This window comes from Rana temporaria, chromosome 7 (genome assembly GCF_905171775.1).
Source record: "Rana temporaria chromosome 7, aRanTem1.1, whole genome shotgun sequence".
NCBI lineage: Eukaryota > Metazoa > Chordata > Amphibia > Anura > Ranidae > Rana > Rana temporaria.
The window spans coordinates 200,479,711-200,499,659 of record NC_053495.1 but is presented as its reverse complement, the minus strand read 5'-3'; the positions used below and the strand labels follow the sequence as shown (position 1 = coordinate 200,499,659).

The window sequence follows — 19,949 nt, the reverse complement described above, 5'->3', positions numbered from 1 at the left end:
ATCTCACATCAGTCCCTGCCCTTGAGGAGCTTACAATCTAAGGTCCCTAACTCACATCAATCCATGGCCTCGAGGAGCTTACAATCTAAGGTCCCTAACTCACATCAGTCCATGGCCTCGAGGAGCCTACAATCTAAGATTGCTATCTCACATCAGTCCCCACACTTGAGGAGCTTACAATCTAAGGTCCCAAACTTACATCAGTCCCTGTCCTCGAGGAGCTTTCAATCTAAGGTCCTTAACTCACATCAGTCCATGCCCTTAAGGATCTTAAAATCTAAGATTGCTATCTCACATCAGTCCCCACACTTGAGGAGCTTACAATCTAAGGTCCCTATCTCACATCAGTCCCCACACTTGAGGAGCTTACAATCTAAGGTCCCTATCTCACATCAGTCCCCACACTTGAGGAGCTTACAATCTAAGGTCCCCAACTCACAACAGTCCCTGTCCTCGAGGAGCTTACAATCTAAGGTCCCCAACTCACATCAGTCCATGCCCTTGAGGAGCTTACAATCTAAGATTGCTATCTCACATCAGTCCACACACACTTGAGGAGCTTACAATCTAAGGTCCCCAACTGACAACAGTCCCTGTCCTTGAGGAGCTTACAACCTAAGGTCCCTATGTCACATCAGTCCCTGCCCTCGAGAAGCCCCACCTCACATCAGTCCCCACCCTCGAGGAGCTTACAATCTAAAGTTCCTATCTCACATCAGTCCCTGTCCTCGGGGAGCTTACAATCTAAGGTCCCCAACTCACATCAGTCCATGCCCTTGAGGAGTTTTACAATCTAAGATTGCTATCTCACATCAGTCCCCACACTTGAGGAGCTTACAATCTCACATCAATCCATGCCCTTGAGGAGTTTACAATCTAAGGTCCCTAACTCACATCAGTCTCCGTCCTCGAGGAGCCTACAGTCTAAGATTGCTATCTCACATCAGTCCCCACACTTGAGGAGCTTGCAATCTAAGGTCCCCAACTCACATCAGTCCCTGCCCTCGAGAAGCCCCACCTCACATCAGTCCCCACCCTCGAGGAGCTTACAATCTAAAGTTCCTATCTCACATCAGTCCCTGCCCTCGAGGAGCTTACAATCTAAGATTCCTCTCTCACATCACACAGAATTACCCAGTGATGATATTTGAAATGAAAATGGAATGCCATCAAAGTATATTAAATTAATATTTTGCTCCTTGCTCATCCTTAGCTATGGTGGCTGCAGTAGTTTTCTTTTTAAGGTTTTATTTTTGTTTTCACCTACTGATCTTGCCACACGCTTCCAGCCCTAGGGTGACTACACTCACTGTACTGTATCTATGGAAAAGTAGTGTTGTCAGACTATGACTGAGAGTGTGTTTGGACTATAGAACACCTTCCCCACCCCACTTCTTCATTAGGTTGGGGTTCTGTATTCCAAGCATTTGACCAGTAAGCCGGGCAGAGTTAAAAACACTGTTTGGGGTCTCGGTACAGCGGAGGCAGAGAGCGCAGGAAGTTATCAGCTCACAAGCGTACATTGTCCTCATTACAGGTTTATTTACACGGCTGTCCTCCTAAATTTATTTCTGCGCGGCAGCCAAGGGCAGCCCTGTACTGCAAACACTGCTGTGTGCACACGCTACCGTGCACAAACAAGTGATATCCAAATAATCATGTCTGGATGTACGGCGTTGTGGAAGCTCGGTTACACAGACACCTTAGGTGTTTATCGCAGGCGCTCACGGGTGAGAAGAACGTTCTGCAGCTCAAGCACAGGAAGCCTCTAAATGCCCAGTTTGCACTTTACAGTTTTGCTGAAAAAAAAAAACAATGGGCCAGATTCAGATAGATCAGCGGATCTTTAGATCCGCGTAATCTATCTTTAAGATCCGCCGCCGCAAGTTTGAGAGGCAAGTGGGTAATACACAAAACACTTACCTCCAAACTTGCGGCGGCGGATCGTAAATCCCCCGGCGGAATTCAAATTCCGCGGCTAGGGGGAGTGTAGTATTTAAATCAGGCGCGTCCCCGCGCCGATTTAAATGCGGCGTCTGCGAATTTTCCCGGCGTACATTGCTCCCAAAGACGTCGCTAGGACGTCATTGGTTTGGGCGTGAGCATAACTTGTGTCCAGCGCTTTTGTGAATCGACGTATGCAAACAACGTCAAAAAAAAAAATTGACGCGGGAACGACGGCCATACTTAACATTGGCTGCGCCTCATAGAAGCAGGGGTAACTATGCGTTGGGAAAACCCTTATGTAAACGTCGTAAAAACACTGCGTCGGGCCCGCGTACGTTTGTGAATTGGCGTATCTCGCTGATTTACATATTCTCTGCGTAAATCAGCGAGAACGCCCCCAGCGGCCATTTTTAAATTGCAGTTAAGATCCGACGGTGTAACACAGTTACACCTGTCGGATCTTAGGCATATCTATGCGTAACTGATTCTATGAATCAGTCGCATAGATACGACCGGCCGAACTCAGAGATACGACGGTGTATCTCTTTGAGAATCTGGTCCAATGTGCCGATTTTACCAAACTTCATGGATAATGGTTCCCTGCTTCTGTGTACACACGATCGGAAAATCCGACATCGCACGTTTGTTGGCGGACAATTTTAAAGCATGCTGTCCCACATTTGCCCGCGGAAAATCCGACAACAATTGTCCGATGGAGAGTACAAACGGTCGGATTTTCCGACAACAGCCTGTCATCACACAATTCCCGTCGAATAATCCGGTCGTGTGTACGAGGTTCACAATCACTTTAAAGAGGTTGTAAAGGTATTTTTTTCCCTAAATCGCTTCCTTTACCTTAGTGCAGTCCTCCTTCACTTACCTCATCCTTCCATTTTGCTTTTAAATGTCCTTATTTCTTCTGAGAAATCCCCACTTCCTGTTCTTCTGTCTGTAACTCCACACAGTAATGCGAGGCTTTCTCCCTGATGTGGAGTGTCGTGCTCGCCCCCTCCCTTAGGCCCCGTACACACGACAGAGTTTCTCGGCAGAATTCACCGAGAAACTCGGTCAAAACCCGGATTCTGCCGAGAAACTCTGTCTTCTGTACAGTTTTGGCTCGATGGAGCCGCCGAGGAGCTCGTCGAGAAAATAGAGAACATGTTCTCTATTTTCTCATTGTTCTATGGGAGAAGGCGGCCCGCCGAGCTCCTCGGCGGCTTCATCCCAGAACTCGACGAGGAACTCGACGTGCTTGGCACGTCGAGTTCCTCGGCCGTGTGTACGGGGCCTCATACTACAGGAGAGTCAGGACGCTCTCTACGTTGCAGATAGAGAAAGGAGCTGTGTGTTAGTGGGCGTCCTGACGCTGAGCTGGCGGATGACAGGGCGGTCCCCGCTCACTGTGCAGGGACCGCCCTGTCTTTTCTCCGCTCTCCCCTATGGGGGGATCGGATGAACACGGACCGTCTGTCCATGTTCACCTGATCCGATCCGCCAGACGGATGGAAAAGTAGTTTTTTCCCCCCGTCACACTTTGGCGGATCGGAGCGGGTCGGATTTCAGAGGGCATGTCACCGCTGACATCCGCGGCTCCATAGAGGAGCACGGAGCGCCCGTTCAGGTCCACCTAAAAAACTGGCAGGCGGACCTGAACGGTCTGCCCATGTGAAAGAGCCCTATGCTGCCTAAGATAGGAAGAGACAGGGGGCCAGATTCAGATAGGTCAGCGGATCTTTAGATCCGCGTAACCTATCTGATTTACGTTACGCCGGCGCAAGTTTTTGAGGCAAGTGCTTTATTCAGAAAGCAATTGCCTCTAAAGTTGTGGCGGCGTATCGTAAATCCCCCGGCAGAATTCAAATTCCGTGGCTAGGGGGCGTATAAAATTTAAATCAGGCGCGTCCCCGCGCCGAATGAACTGCGCATGCGCCGTCCGTAAACTTTCCCAGCGTGCATTGCTCCAAATGACGTCGCAAGGACGTCCAGCTCTTTTCTGAATCGACTTACGCAAACGACATAAAATTTCAAAACTCGGCGCGGGAACGACGGCCATACTTAACATAGGATACCCCTCACATAGCAGGGGTAACTATACGCCGGAAAAAGCCGAACGCATACGACGTAAAAAAAATGCGCCGGGCGGTTGTTCGTTTCTGAATCGGCGGAAACCGTCATTTGCATATTTGTCGCATAAATAAGCTGAAACGCCACCTAGCGTCCAGCCTGGAATTGCAGCCTAAGATCCGACGGTGTAAGTCACTTACACCTGTCGGATCTTAGGTGGATCTATGCAGAACTGATTCTATGACCTGATTCCGACCGACGGAACTCAGAGATACGATGGCGTATCAGGAGATACGCCGTCGTATCTCTATCTGAATCCGGCCCAGGAACTTCAAAATGTTAGGTTTGTCCGCAGAACAGATGATGTTTTGATGGGGACGCCTTGTACTGGTGAAAGCTGCCCAGTAAGAAAATTCCTCTTACTTTAGAAAGATTTGCTGTCACTTCCTCTTGTGTCTCCATGACAGGAAGTGAAGGGAAATGTCCCCAGTCAGCAGAAAATGAATCTTTCCCTTCTCTAAAATAAAAAAATAAAACGTTTGCCTATTCGTACACATTGGAGGAGTCGCCGCGGTCTGAGCGGCTAATGTTCCAGTGTTTATTTGTAACAAACCAGAGCGATCCCCGGACAGGGAACACAAAGGAGGAAATTCTGCAAACGTAGCGAATTCGTCTTTATTTATTTCTCAGTGTGGCCGCTCCGCGAGACGCTCGACTTTCAAGAGCTAAAAGTACGCAAAGTAACTGATACACCCCGCGGCTCTCTGGTGTAACGGAGAGACGGGGGCTGCACTTTTGAACTCTCTTTTCCTTTCTGTCTTATTTCTTGAAACAGATTCGGATTTTATTCTATTCCTTAAACTGCTGCATCCAATAAAACAAAACTAACTTTTTACATATATAGCTAGATTCAGAAAGCCCGCCGCATCTTTGCGGCAGCGTAGTGTATCATATTTACACTACGCCACCGTAAGTTAGCAAGGCAAGTACTGTATTCACAAAGTACTTGCCTGCTAAGTTACGGCGGCGTAGCGTAAATGGGGCCGGCGTAAGCGCGCCTAATTCAAATGAGGATGTGGGGGGCGTGTTTTATGCATATGAAGTGTGACCTGACGTGATTGACGTTTTTTAAGAACGGCGCATGCGCCGTCCGTGTACATATCCCAGTATGCATTGCGGCTAAGTACGCCTCACGGACGTATTGGTTTCGACGTGGACGTAAATTACGTCCAGCCCTATTCACGGACGACTTACGCAAACGACGTAAAATTTTCAAATTTCGACGCGGGAACAACAGCCATACTTAACATTACTAGTCCAGCTATTTGATGGAATAACTATACGCCTGAAAATGCTTTACGTAAACGGCGTATCTGTACTGAGTCGGCCGGGCGTACGTTCGTGAATCGGCATATCTAGTGATTTACATATTCTACACCGAACGCAATGGAAGCGCCACCTAGCGGCCAGCCTAAAAATGACACTTTAAGATACGACGATGTAAGACACTTACGCCGCTCGTATCTTAGCCTAATTTAAGCGTATCTGGTTACCAGAATACGCTTAAATTTGCGCCGGCGCAGATTCAGACTTAGGCCGGCGTATCTACTGATAAACCGACCTAAGTCTTTCTGAATCCACCTAATAATGTTCATAACAGAATATTTTCTAGATTTTAGAGATGTTTTTTGCTTTTGTCAGGGTTTCCTGGAGCAAATCAGCAAGGAGCATGAGATGGAAGGTCTGACTCAGGAGGGGTGTGTCGGATTTCTGCAGAGAGACCACTGCTTCCACACAGAGAGCAAGGGTCTTTCTCTGCAGCTTTCTCTGATGTGTACACACATCAGACCAAAAGCTCCCAGCAGACATGTCCGATGAAAACGGTCCGCGGACTGTTTTCATCGGACATGTCTGATCGTGTGTACGGGGCCTCAGAGTTACGACGGCGTATCCGGAGATACGCCGTCGTAACTGCTCTCTGAATCCAGGCCACTGTCTTTGAAATTTCCCCAGCCCCTGTTCAAATCCAATGCGGGGACAAAACCTGGGGACAGACTTGGTCAATCCGGGGACTGTCCCCAGAAACCGGGGACGTCTGGTCACCCTACTTTAGTGTTCAGTTATAGATAAAGTCCTATATATTGTTCATAAACACTTGAGCGTTCCTCGCTCACGTTGAGCACCGCTTTCTCTCCGGTATTCAGGCCCTAACACACCTGCGACAGATCCGCCGCGGCCACTTCCTCCACATCCTTTACCTTCCTCCCAGACAGTTGGTCGAAAGGTCACACCTAAATTGGATAAAAGAAAAGCAGTGTGTTCCTGCACGATGCACAAAGGCAGTATTGACTTTCTTAATCCAGTTTGCAGTGGGGTGAGAGAATTAAATTAGATATCTAAGCAAAGAAATCGAGATCCTTTGAAAACAAAGATGAGGACCGCCTGTGTCCCCCCCTCAACCTCCCCTCCGCTCTTTTGCTTTTTTTTTCTCAGAAGATTTTTGCAGGTGTGTCATCAGATCCATGGCGCACATCGATCAAAAACTCTGCCAATGCATATTTAATTAGTGAGGGGACTTTTGATCCTGCTTGGCCATCACTACCATATTGAATGTACTATTAGGCTCTCAGGAAGCCCCCCCCCCCCCCGTCCCCCTCCTTCCCCAGCACCCTCCTGCTTGTCCTGCCCCCCTCCTCGTTGTTTGGGGAGATTCTGAATTTAGTCTGAGAATCTAGAACTTTCTTTGTTTTTAACTGCTGGTGCATGGAGCACCACTGAGGAGCATACAAACAAGGGCAGCCAAAGTGTTTATTTTGTTGTCTCGAAAGAAAAGCCTGAAGCAATTACATTTTTTTTTTTTTTCCTCCTCCTTTGGGGATTTTATCCCCCTTCGCAGACTATATAAAATAATACAATAGAGTCCCCATATTTTCCCAGCTCCGAACACAGCGCCGCTTTGGTTCTCTTTTTTTTTTTGGGTGAATTGCTCATTATGTTTTTGTCTGTTTGCATCTTTATTTAAACGTGAGAGGCGAAAATAGAGATTTATCGAGCGAGCCGTTTCTGGCGAGACAGTTACACGTTCCTTTTTTTTATTTTATTTTACTAAGTGTTTTAGGTGTCATTTGGGTTTCCATGGGAAAAAAATAAAAAAAATTGTCACGTAAAAAAATTGGAGGGTTAAAAAAAAAAAAGGAAAACGCAGCTCGGTTTTTTGTCACGTGAAAAATTAAGTTAGGGTACCCATACACAGGAAAGGGTTATTTATTAACCACTTCAGCCCCAAAACCATTATGCAGGTTAAGGACCTTGCCCCTTTTTGCGATTCGGCACTGCATCGATTTAACTGACAATTGCGCGGTCGTGAAAACAAACAAAATTGGCGTCCTTTCTTTCCCACAAATAGAGCTTTCTTTTGGTGGTATTTGATCACCTCTGCGTTTTTTTATTTTTTGCGCTATAAACAAAAATAGAGCGACAATTTTGAAAAAAAATCAATATTTTTTACTTTTTAATAGTAGAAAGAAATGTTTGGACAGCCGCACTCTGGAAAAACCTTCTTGGTTGCCTTTTATTGATAAAAGTTTTCAAACACCACACATCACAGCAAAGACAGGGGCATACAGCTGACGTTTCGCACTACAATCAGTGCTTACTCATAGATTCATCCACATACCCTATTGGAGCGGTGACTATCTTCTCTCTATTTTTTACTTTTTGCTGTAATTAACATCCCCCAAAAATATATAAACATTTAAAAAATTTTCCTCAGTTTGGGCTTCTTCTTCTACCTATTTTTGGTAAAAAAAAATCGCAATAAGCGTTTATCGATTGGTTTGTGCAAAATTTATTGCGTTTACAAAATAGTTTTATTGCATTTTTTTTTTTTTACTACTAATGGCGGCAATCAGCGATTTTTTTTCGTGACTGCGACATAATGGCGGACACTTCGGACAATTTTGACACATTTTTGGGACCATTGTCATTTTCACAGCAAAAAATGCATTTAAAATGCATTGTTTACTGTGAAAATGCCAATTGCAGTTTGGGAGTTAACCACAGGGGGCGCTGAAGGGGTTATGTGTGACCTCATGTGTGTTTACAACTGTAGGGGGGTGTGGCTGTAGGTGTGACGTCATCGATTGTGTACCCCTATAAAAGGGATCACAAGATCGATGACGCCGCCACAATGAAGAACGGGGAAGCCGTGTTTACACACAGCTCTCCCCGTTCTTCAGCTCCGGGGACCGATCGCGGGACTCCATCGGCGATCGGGTCCGCGGGTCTCGCGTTCCCGGAGCTTCGGACCGGGTCGCGCGCCCGCGACCCACGGCTGGGTACTAGCACAGGACGTACCTGTACGTGCTTGTGCCCAGCCGTGCCATTCTGCCGACGTAAATGTGCAGGAGGTGGTCCTTAAGTGGTTAAGAAAACAAACATCAGAGCAAAATTTTAGTCCTCTGTCAAAATTTGAGTACATTTTTAACCAACGAGGCTTCATTTTGGTGAGGAACTTCAAGTGATCCTTGCAAAGTGGGGTGAATGAGGCCCAGGGATATAGAAGTAGGGCTGTAGGTGAACATACTGCAAGGGATGGATTAAACGGTGTTGTGTAAATGGAATGCGATTTTCCTATGGAAATTCAGCTGTCCGCTGGGCCTTCAGCCATCTGGATGACTCTTTCCGTCCAATAGATTTGGGATGTACGGCGTGTAATAAAGATGGCCGGCAGCCACGGCCTTCCTGCATGCCAAAAACTCCAGCCAGTTAAGGCGAAATAACGAATGAGATTTATTACAAGAGGTTCCGAGTTTAAATAACGGTCAGCGAAGGTTTACTATTTTAGAATCATCATCGAGGCATCATAGCGCACCGCAGAAATAAACTTGAGTGACACTTACCTTTAAGATCACATGACACCGGTTGCCCACCATGCTGCCAAATAGTAAAGTAAACTCATTTTTGATGAGAACACTGTTAGCCTGAACTTGTGTGGGGTTCACTGTATATATGTTTTTGAGTAACAGAAAATGGAAATAAACTTAATAGGTATATGTTCTTTCCTTAACCTGTAAAAGAGAAGGCCATTTTTAAAGCCAAAAAAAAAAAAAAAAAAATGTTTTTTATAGACTTTAGACTTATTGGGCCAGATTCACGTAGCTCAGCGGATCTATAGATCCGCTCGATCTACGTGAATTAAGATCCGCTCCCGCAAGTTTAGGAGGCAAGTGGCTAATTCACAAACCACTTACCTCCAAACTTGCGACGGCGGATCCTAAATCCCCCGGCGGAATTCAAATTCCGCGGCTAGGGGAGTGTACTATTTAAATCGGGCGCGTTCCCGCGCCGATTTAAATGCGCATGCGCCGTCCGGGGAATTTCCCGGCGTGCATTGCTCCCACTGACGTCACTAGGACGTCAGTGGTTTCGACGTGAGCGGGACTTGCGACGCGAGTGTTCGTGAATCGGCGTACGCAAACGACGTTGGAAAATTCAAATTCGACGCGGGAACGCCAGCTATACTTAACATTGGCTGCGCCTGATAAAAGAAGGGGTAAGTATACGACGGGAAAACCGCTACGGAAACGACGTAAGAACACTGCGACGGGTCCGCGTACGTTCGTGAATTTGCGTATCTCGCTGATTTACATATCATTTATCGTAAATCAGCGGGAACGCCCCCGGCGCCATTTTTAAATTGAAAAAAAGATCCGACAGTGTAACACAGTGTAACACTGTCAGATCTTAGCCCTATCTATGCGTATCTGATTCTATGAACCAGGCGCATAGATAGGACCAGTGTAAGTCAGAGATACGATGGTGTATCTGTAGATTCACCGTCGTATCTCTTTGTGAATCTGGCCCATTGAATCTTATATTCGGTTAGTTTAGCTAATACCGTATATACTTGAGTATAAGCCGAGTTTTTCGGCACATTTTTATGTGCTGAAAATGCCCCCCTCGGCTTATACTCGAGTCACCTTTTTGCGCCTGATCTCCCGGACTTTTGGGGACCGGTACCGGCCGGCCGTATGTCCCCTGGACCCAAACATGTAGCCCCACTCTTCCTCTACAAGTGTGCAAAGTTTGTTGTACGTGTCACCTACGGCCGGGGAGCACCGATTTTTCAAAGCCGGGCACCCCTTCCATAGACTCCCATGTTTAACGGTAATTTCTCTGGTGAATTTGGGGACCCGGTACTAGCCGGTCGTAGGTCCCCTAGACCCGGAACTCGGCTCACATGTAGCCCCATTTCTCCTCTACAAGTGTGCAAAGTTTGTTGTCTGGGGGACCTACAGCTGGGGAGCACTGATTTTTCAAACTGTAAACACGGGATCTGCAGGTGAGTCATCTGTACGCAACAATAGGGCAGAGCTTGGCAGCATTAGTAGCAGCACTTCACACTGAGATATCGGGATACAGCACAGGACTAAAACTTTAAGGGAATTTAAAATGGGATAGTTGGCAAGCATGAGGCAGGCTCTTTGGGCCCGACAATAATGATGGGGCCCAGGTCAGCTGCCCTTTTTTCCCTGCCTTAAAGCGGTGGTTCACCTACAAATACAGCAGCTGCTGACTTTTAAAAAATGGACACTTACCTGTCCAGGTCGCCCACGACGCCGAAGCTTTCTCCACCGCTTTCCCCACCGCCATCCTCGGTGAGGGAATCGGGAAGTGAAGCGCTGCGGCTTCACTGCCCGGTTCCCTACTCCGCATACGAGAGTCGCGCTGCGCCGTTCCCACTGGTCCCCGTTGTGTTCTGGGAGCTGAATGTTTCCCAAAACACAACGGGGGGGGGGGGTGACGCGGAGGGGCCAGACTCTATACCAGGAAGTGGTGCAAGGTGCAAATACCTGTTTTATACAGGTATCTGCACCCCCTTCCCCCTGAAAGGTGTCAAATGTGACACCGGAGGGGGGGAAGGTTCCAAAAAGTGGAGGTTTACTTTTGGGTGAACCTCCGCTTTAAAGACGGCCCTGAATATATATAGAGGGTGCCATGGCATGGCTGCCAACCTGCCCTGCTATACTACTAAAGCCAAGGGTCATAGGCTAATGGCTAGATTCACAAAGAGTTACGGCGGCATATCAGTAGATACGCCGCCGTAACTCGGAATCTAAGCCGTCGTATGTTTAAGTGTATTCTCAAACTGAGATGCACTTAAACCTATCTAAGATACGACGGCCTGCGCCATCGTATCTTAGCTGTCTAGTTCTGCCGGCCGCTAGGGACGTGAACGCTGATTTACGTCTAGAATGCCTAAATCAGCGAGATACGCCGATTCACGAACGTACGCTTGCCCATCGCAGTAAAGATACGCCGTTTACGTAAGGCGATTCCCAGCGTAAAGTTAGTCAAACAAATAGCTGGACTAGTCAATGTTAAGTATGGCCGTCGTTCCCGCGTCGAAATTTGAAAAATTTACGTCGTTTGCGTAAGTCGTCCGTGAATGGGGCTGGACGTAATTTACGTTCACGTCGAAACCAATACGTCCTTGCGGCGTACTTTGGAGCAATGCACACTGGGATATGTCCACAGACGGCGCATGCGCCGTTCGTAAAAAAACGTCAATCACGTCGGGTCACGAGTAATTTACATAAAACACACCCCCCTCATCCTCATTTGAATTAGGCGCGCTTACGCCGGCCCATTCACGCTACGCCGCCGTAACTTAGGAGGCAAGTGCTTTGTGAATACAGCTTTTGCCTCTCTGACTTACGGCGGCGTAGCGTAAATACGATACGCTACACCGCCTCAAAGATGCGCCCAGCTACCTGAATCTAGCTATAAGTCTTCATTGCATAAGTAATATCCAGTTGATGGTTTATATTGTTATATCAGTTCATAAATGAGCGTAATCTACCACACCCCATTTTTATCAGGAGGTTGCTACAGATGAAGAACAAGTTAGGCGAGTGGAGGCGCTGTCGGCCATAGTGCCTATCCTTAGGGAAGGCAGTTTATACACGTGCCCCATAGTAATGAATTATAGCAAAGCATATATATATATATATATATATATATATATATATCATGACAACGTGCTTGCAGCCCGGCATACTTAACAAAATAGGGAATAAATAAAGTTTTGTTAATCAGCAGGATATCAGTGTTTAAGCAGGTGGCCGCTCAGCCTTCCCGTTGGCTCCTGGGAAATCGCAATGACTTAATGCTCGCTACACAATGTCAATAGGATATGCAAAGTCCACTGCACTAAGTAATTCTATTGATTTAATGGTAATGCTTCCAATATGGATCAGTCACTGCCATTAATTATGTATGGGCAAATATTAATCTATTCACCTGATTGCCCATTGCCCCCCGGGTGATTGACAGCTCTCGCTGCTTTACACATTAGTGCACAGTGGGACTATGAAACTTAGACGGCTGCTTTATCATCTCAATTCATCTCGAAAGGCGCGGAACTGAGCTGTCCTTGCAGGAGACGATATTTTATTTTCAGACGACAGCCGAGGTTTGTTTAATTAAAGAGGAAATCATCGTGATATTTAATTCAGCGTACATAAAACAAATTAAACCACAAAAACGCACCGAAGACAGCCGTTTGCCGTACACAGAATTGCATTGTTCACACTCCATAATATCTGTATGGAGGCAAGTGGGGGGGGGGGCAGAGAGTCTAAATTACAATTTAGATAGGAGAGATCAATGAGCCTTACTGTAAGCGAACGCCTCCGACTCCACATCCTACCGGGGCTGCCTGGGATTCGCAGTAGTCAATTGACTATTGGGGGGGGGGGGGTTAAGTTGTGGGATTTGGAAAGAGATCATATGTTCTGACTTTCACAAAGTCAGCATTTGCACCTGAAGCCCAGGGGAGCCTAATTGGAGGCTCATTATAGGAAACCATTGCTATCTTACAGCAGGGTATCTTGCTTTAAATATTATATACATGATTATACTCAAGTGGTAGGTTCTTTTTTCCAATGCTTGTCGCCAGTCCAAGCTGTATTTTAGGCCATGGTAGCCCACCTTTATTCAACAAAATTAATAGTTCACATAAACATCTATTGCCAATGCCGAGCCACCTGGCTCCCGTGACAGCAGCACCTCTGCTGTCCTTACCAGTCCCTCTGCTCTCCCGGATCACTTTGCCCGCTTAGCCTTTAGTAAAGGCGCAGCGCCCTGCTGCATGGCCCACTTCTGGCCTCTGGATAGGGGTTCTCCTGACACCCCAATAGGAGCCCAACTGACTCCTGGGACAAGACCTTTTCTTGTGGGACACCTCTGACCCCTAGGTGAGACCTCCTGTCTCTTGACTCCTGGCTAAGGCACTTCTGATCCAGTAGCGGCTGGTGCTCAAAATTTTTATGGGGGAACAAACAATAAAAACACATCAAACGCAGCCACTGTGCCCATCAAATGCAGCCTCTGTGCCCATCAAATGCAGCCACTGTGCCAAACGCAGCCTCATTGTGCCCATCAATGGTAACCACTGTGCCCATCAAACGCAGCCACTGTGCCCATCAAACGCAGCCACTGTGCCCATCAAACAGAGGCACTGTGCCCATCAAACGCAGCCACTGTGCCATCAAAAGCAGCCACTGTATCCATCAAACACAACCACTGTGCCATCAAACGCAGCCACTGTGTCCATCAAATGCAACTACTGTGCCCATCAAATGCAGCCACTGTGCCCATCAAATGCAACCACTGTGCCATCAAACGCAGCCACTGTGCCCATCAAATGCTGCCACTGTGTCCATCAAACACAACCACTGTACCCATCAATTGCAGCCACTGTGCCCATCAAACGCAGCCACTGTGCCCATCAAACGCAGCCACTGTGCCCATCAAACGCAGCCACTCTGCCATCAAACGCAGCCACCGTGACCATCAAACACAGCCACTGTGCCCATCACATGCAGCCACGGTACCCATTAAACACAGCCACTGTGCCCATCAAATGCAACCACTGTGCCATCAAACGCAGCCACTGTGCCCATCAAATGCAGCTACTGTGCCCATCAAATGTAGCCACTGTACCCATCAAACTCAGCCACTGTACCCATCAAACACAGCCACTGTGCCCATCAAACGCAACCACTGTGCCATCAAACGCAGCCACTGTGCCCATCAAATGCTGCCACTGTGTCCATCAAACACAACCACTGTACCCATCAATTGCAGCCACTGTGCCATTAAACGCAACCACTGTGTCCATCAAACGCAGCCACTGTGCAAGCAAACGCAGTTACTGTGCCCATCAATTGCAGCCACTGTGCCAGCAAACACAGCCACTGTGCCTATCAATTGCAGCCACTGTGCCATCAAACGCAGCCACTGTGCCATCCAGGGCCGGTGCTACCACTAGGCAAGCTGGGCAGCCACCTAGGGCGCACTGCTGCCTAGGGAGCCCGGCCACTGGTGTTCCTACTTTCTTCTCTCTGCAGCAAGTAACTAAGACCCCTTTCACACTGAGGAGTTTTTCAGGCGGTACAGCGCTAAAATTCAATACTTCAATACTTTTCTATCTATTTACTAATGATAGCAGCATGAGGAATAAAAATTATTCATGATGACTGAGAGTGTGAATTTCGCCTTTATGATTAGATCATCCAACCCCTCATGATTAATAATGAAGAGCAATGGTAAGATGTAACCACACATGATAGATCCAGGGCCAGGACAAGGGGTGGGCAGGAGGGGACAACTGCCCTGGGAGTATAGACGCAGGGTGGTACACCCATTCTACAGCATGTGGGGGAGGGGGAAGCAGTTCTGGATCCTTGCCCCTGGAGCTGGACAACCCTGTCCCCGGTACTGGATAGATTTGTAAACATGGTTACCATAAAAAGTCAGATTTCAACTGTCAGTATTCTAGAGCAAGTAATCTGATTGGTTGCTGTACTTCGTCCTCCAGTTTTTGTATGAAGTTTGCGCCAGTGTTGCGTACTGTATTATTTATAGAACATTTGTGAAATGTGTCATTCTGCGCTAAAATTTCATTTCTTTTTTTTATAACAGACTCAAGTCAATCAGACAGTCCCAGCCAGCCCAGCGATGCTGACATCAAGGACCAGCCAGAGAATGGTGAGTTTTTTTCCCTCCATATACATCATATACAGTACCAGGTGAACCTTGTATTACGAGCATAATCCGTTCCAGGAGAAGGCTCGTAATCCAAAGTACTCGTATATCAAAGCGAGTTTCCCCATAGAAGTCAATGGAAACGAAAATAATTTGTTCCGCATTGACTTCAATGGGATGCAATACCGAATGCGGCCAGACGTGGGGGGCGTCAGAGAGCACTGAAACGGCCGAAAAGGTCTTTTTGGCTTGTTTGCTGCACCCCCCCCCCCGTACCTCAGGCCAAATAAGGTACTGCATGCCTATTTTCAGCTCTGCTCGGCTTCTGCGCCCCCGTACCTCAGGCCAAATGAGGTACTGCAGGCGAATTTAGCTTGAATTCTGCTCGCCTTGCGAGTCAGAATAAAAAAAAAAACAAGTTGCTCGCGAATCAAAACGCTCTCAAACCAAGTTACTCTTAAACCGAGGTTCCACTGTATGTAGTCATTGTGTGATAATAATACAGCGAATGATAAAGTAGGCCATACACTAGGGAAATTTTGTTTGAAATTTTTCATTTTAAGAAAGTTTGTTCCAAATTTGCAAACGTTAGCCGGGGGTCAAGCCGATGTTCAAAGGATGGAAAATTATTGAACTCCAACCTCATCTTTAGTCTTCATTTGTACCGGCTCCTCGCCTGAAATTGTTAGAGCCCGCCTCATTTCCTGTCTGAAGGATGTCCAGCATCATCTAGCCCAGGGGTCCCCAAACTTTCTCAACAAAGGGCCAGTTTATAAAATGCCCCGGCATCAGTGGAAGCAGACAATGCCATGGGCTTGGTGGTCAGGGGGAGTTAAAAAAAAATTAGACCACTGGTGTCAGTGAGAGGAATAGTACCCTATAATTGGTGTCAGTAGGAGGGATAGTACCCCATTATTGATGTAATTTGGAAGAATAGTGTCCCATCATTGGAGTCAGTAGGAGGCATAGTACCCCATTATTGGTGCCAGTGGGAGGAATAGTGTCCCATCATTGGAGTCAGTAGGAGGCATAGTACCCCATTATTGGTGCCAGTGGGAGGAATAGTGTCCCATCATTGGAGTCAGTAGGAGGCATAGTACCCCATTATTGGTGCCAGTGGGAGGAATAGTGTCCCATCATTGGAGTCAGTAGGAGGCATAGTACCCCATTATTGGTGCCAGTGGGAGGAATAGTGTCCCATCATTGGAGTCAGTAGGAGGCATAGTACCCCATTATTGTTGTCAGTGGGAGGAATAGTGTCCCAACATTGGTGTCAGTTGGAGAATTAGTTCCCCATCTCTGGTGTCAGTTGGAGGGATAGTGTCCCATCATTGGTGTCAGTGGAAGGAATAGTACCCCATCATTGGTGTCAGTGGGAGGAATATTGCCTTGTCGTTGATGACAGGGGGAGAAATAGTAGCCCAATATTGGTGTCAGTGGGGGGAATTGTGTCCCATCGTTAATGACAGTGGGAGAAATAGTAGCCCAATATTGGTGTCAGTGGGGGGAATTGTGTCCCATCGTTAATGACAGTGGGAGAAATATTAGCCCAATACTGGTGTCAGTGGGAGGTATAGTTTCCCTTCTTTGGTGTCAGTGGAAGAAATAGCGCTTCATCCTTGGTATCAGTGGGAGGAATAGTGCCCCATTACTGGTGTCAGTGGGAGGAATAGTGTCCCTTCTTTGATAACTGGGGGAGAAATAGTGCCCCATCATTGGTATCAATGGGAAGAACACTGGCCCATCGTTGGTGTCAATGGCAGGAATTATGCCCGCATTGTAAATGTAAGTGGGAGTAATAGTGCCCCAAGGGCTGGATAAAGACGAGCAAAGGGCCACATCTGGCCCCCGGGCCGCAGTTTAGAGACAACTGATCTACGCAGATAAACACGGCTCTACTGACATGCAGTGAATGAGCCCCAATTCAACATTACCCGCGCCCCTCATACAGACCCTGCAGACCATTAGTCCCGGTGCCCCCCCAGGGAGAAGATTTGACTTTCTTGAGTTTCTCCTATAAAACTCGCCATCTTCTTCTCCGGGAATCTATTTTCAGAATTCTCGGGCTTCTTGTAAAGCGCCTTGTTCCTCGCACGCTAATTCTAATATTTTTTTGTCTCCCCCGGGAATAATAAAACGCACGCCTGTTTCTTGCACAAGTAACTGACACACTGTAATCTCGGTTAACGTTCCGGAGTAGAGGATTCAAAGATGCCGTTTACAGCTCTGTGGCCACACCCATGAAAAATAGACTCACAGCGCCCACTGTAGGCTGAAAAAAGACACACGGCAGGAGAAAATTCGTCTTAAAGTTAGAAAAGTTGTTTATTTACGTATATTTGTGTTTGGAGAAGTTTCCTGCGCCCTTTGCGTTTGCTTGTAGGGAGAAAGTTGCATCCCTCTGCAGGAAGAGCTTGCTGGGACTTGTGGTTCCTCGAAAGAAAGATAGAACTGTGTTGTAGGTTATAGCCCCAAAATGTGTTAAGGCGGTCATTCCTTTATTGATATGCGATCCCTCTGGGCACAAGCGATCGCAAACTAGCGATTCACCATCAATGAATATTTTGAATGATGCAACACAAACGATATTGATTGGAAATATAGAAAAACAAAGAGGTCCATTGATTAATAATCAATCTTGCCTTTAGAATGTATATCAGAAATAGACTCACTCCTGTGATTAAAGGGGTTGTAAAGGTAAAAAAATATTCCCCGTGTGTTTACAGAAAAAACGATGTGCGTCTTTTGGTCCGAATTCAGCCTAAAATTTGGGCTGAAATCGGACCTGAAACGGTAAACCGGGACCCACCGGACCCCTGCTGTGAGCCGCATGCGGCTCATATGTAAACTGAGCCTTAAAGGGGTTGTAAAGGTAAAAAAAAATTCTCCTAAATAGCTTCCTTTACCTTAGTGCAGTCCTCCTTCACTTACCTCATCCTTCCATTTTGCTTTTAAATGTCTCTATTTCTTCTGAGAAATCCTCACTTCCTGTTCTTCTGTCTGTAACTCCACACAGTAATGCAAGGCTTTCTCCCTGGTGTGGAGTGTCGTGCTCGCCCCCTCCCTTGGACTACGGGAGAGTCAGGACGCCCACTAACACACAGCTCCTTTCTCTATCTGCAACGTAGAGAGCGTCCTGACTCTCCTGTAGTTCAAGGGAGGGGGCGAGCACAACACTCCACACCAGGGAGAAAGCCTTGCATTACTGTGTGGAGTTACTGACAGAAGAACAGGAAGTGAGGATTTCTCAGAAGAAATAAGGACATTTAAAAGCAAAATGGAAGGATGAGGTAAGTGAAGGAGGACTGCACTAAGGTAAAGGAAGATATTTAGGGGAAAATTTTTTTTTTCCTTTACAACCCCTTTAAGCTTTGTTTAATGCTTCGTTCAAATCATGCATGTGCATTGGAGTATTCGCGTGTTTCCGTGCAAATTTTAGGCATTTCTGCATGGCATGTGTAGGTACGTAGCCCATTAATTTCAATGTGCAAAAAACATGCAAAAGAAGTCCCGGACCCTTTTGCAAAATTGCGCCAAAACCACAACGCATGGTGCAGCAGCACCATGCATTTGGGTGCGCCCGAAAACAGGCATGTTGGCAGATATGGGAAGGTGCCATTAAGAATTCAAGTACTATTTAAGGCAAGTGTTTTTTTTTTTACGATGAACATGTTATACTTACCTGCTCTGTGTAATAGTTTTGCACAGAGCAGCCCCAATCCTCTTCTCTGGTCCCCCGCCGGTGCTCCTGGCATGTCCATTCACACACAGAGCTGCAGCTCAGCCCCGCTGGGTTTATTTAGTAAATCTGGAGAGTGAAAAATCTGGTACAGCTGTGCATGGGAGCCAATCAGCTTCTAACTTCAGCTTTCGAGGTGTCAGGTAAGTATAACGGGGGCTCGGGGGGGGGGGGGGGCAGCATCAGATGTTTTTTCACCTTAATGCATAGATTGGTATCCATTCCCTGGGCCCTCAGAAGAGATGGGTCTTGATCTTTCTCCTGAAGGTCAGGTGGTTTACCTCCAATCGGATGGTGGTTGGTAGAGCGTTCCATAGTCTGGGTCCTTGGACAGCAAATCTTCGTTCTCCTTTGGACTTGTATCTGGCTTTGGGTGTCCCATCATTGGTATCAGTGGGAGGAATAGTGTCCCATCATTGGTGTCAGTGGGAGGAATAGTGTCCCATCATTGGTGTCAGTGGGAGGAATAGTGTCCCATCATTGGTGTCAGTGGGAGGAATAGTGTCCCATCATTGGTGTCAGTGGGAAGGAATAGTGTCCCATCATTGGCGTCAGTGGGAGAAATAGTGTCCCATCATTGGTGTCAGTGGGAGGAATAGTGTCCCATCATTGGTGTCAGTAGGAGGAATAGTGTCCCATCATTGGTATCAGTGGGAGGAATAGTGTCCCATCATTGGTGTCAGTGGGAGGAATAGTGTCCCATCATTGGTATCAGTAGCAGGAATTATACCCCACTTTTGATGTCAGTGGTAGGAATAGTGCCTTGTATCTGTGGTAGGAATAAAGCCCCAAGGCCCCGGATAAAGATGAGCAAAGTGCCACATCCGGCCCCCGGGCCGCAGTTTGGAGGCCACTGCTATAGAAGGATTTGCTTTATTCATTTTTTCATTTCGGAGAGTTACAACCACTTTAAACTTCTTTGTATAAAGAAACGAACAGATTCCAGCGATGGGCCTTACTATATCTGCGCTATTTAAAATCTCCACGTCCGTCACGTTCCCGGTGAGCAGAACTTGATCTGGCTCCGCCGATTCTCGTCACCTGAATTTTCATCGGACCCGATGGCCGGATTATCTGTTTCATCTCGGCTCATTCTTCAAAAACCAAGAGTGAGCGAGATTAAAATCAGCAGAATTTGAGAGAACTG

At 47.0% G+C, this 19,949-nt stretch overlaps 1 protein-coding gene across 7 annotated transcripts in view; it reads left to right on the top strand.

The window, feature by feature from the left end:
* NFIA (nuclear factor I A) overlaps positions 1–19,949 on the top strand; it is a 455,247-nt gene that overhangs the window by 243,365 nt on the left and 191,933 nt on the right. For all 7 annotated transcript variants that reach the window (XM_040360816.1, XM_040360813.1, XM_040360812.1 and 4 more), the window contains exon 3: positions 15,001–15,066. In XM_040360816.1, coding sequence (XP_040216750.1) covers positions 15,001–15,066 — 66 coding nt within the window. The remainder of the gene's footprint in view (positions 1–15,000; positions 15,067–19,949) is intronic.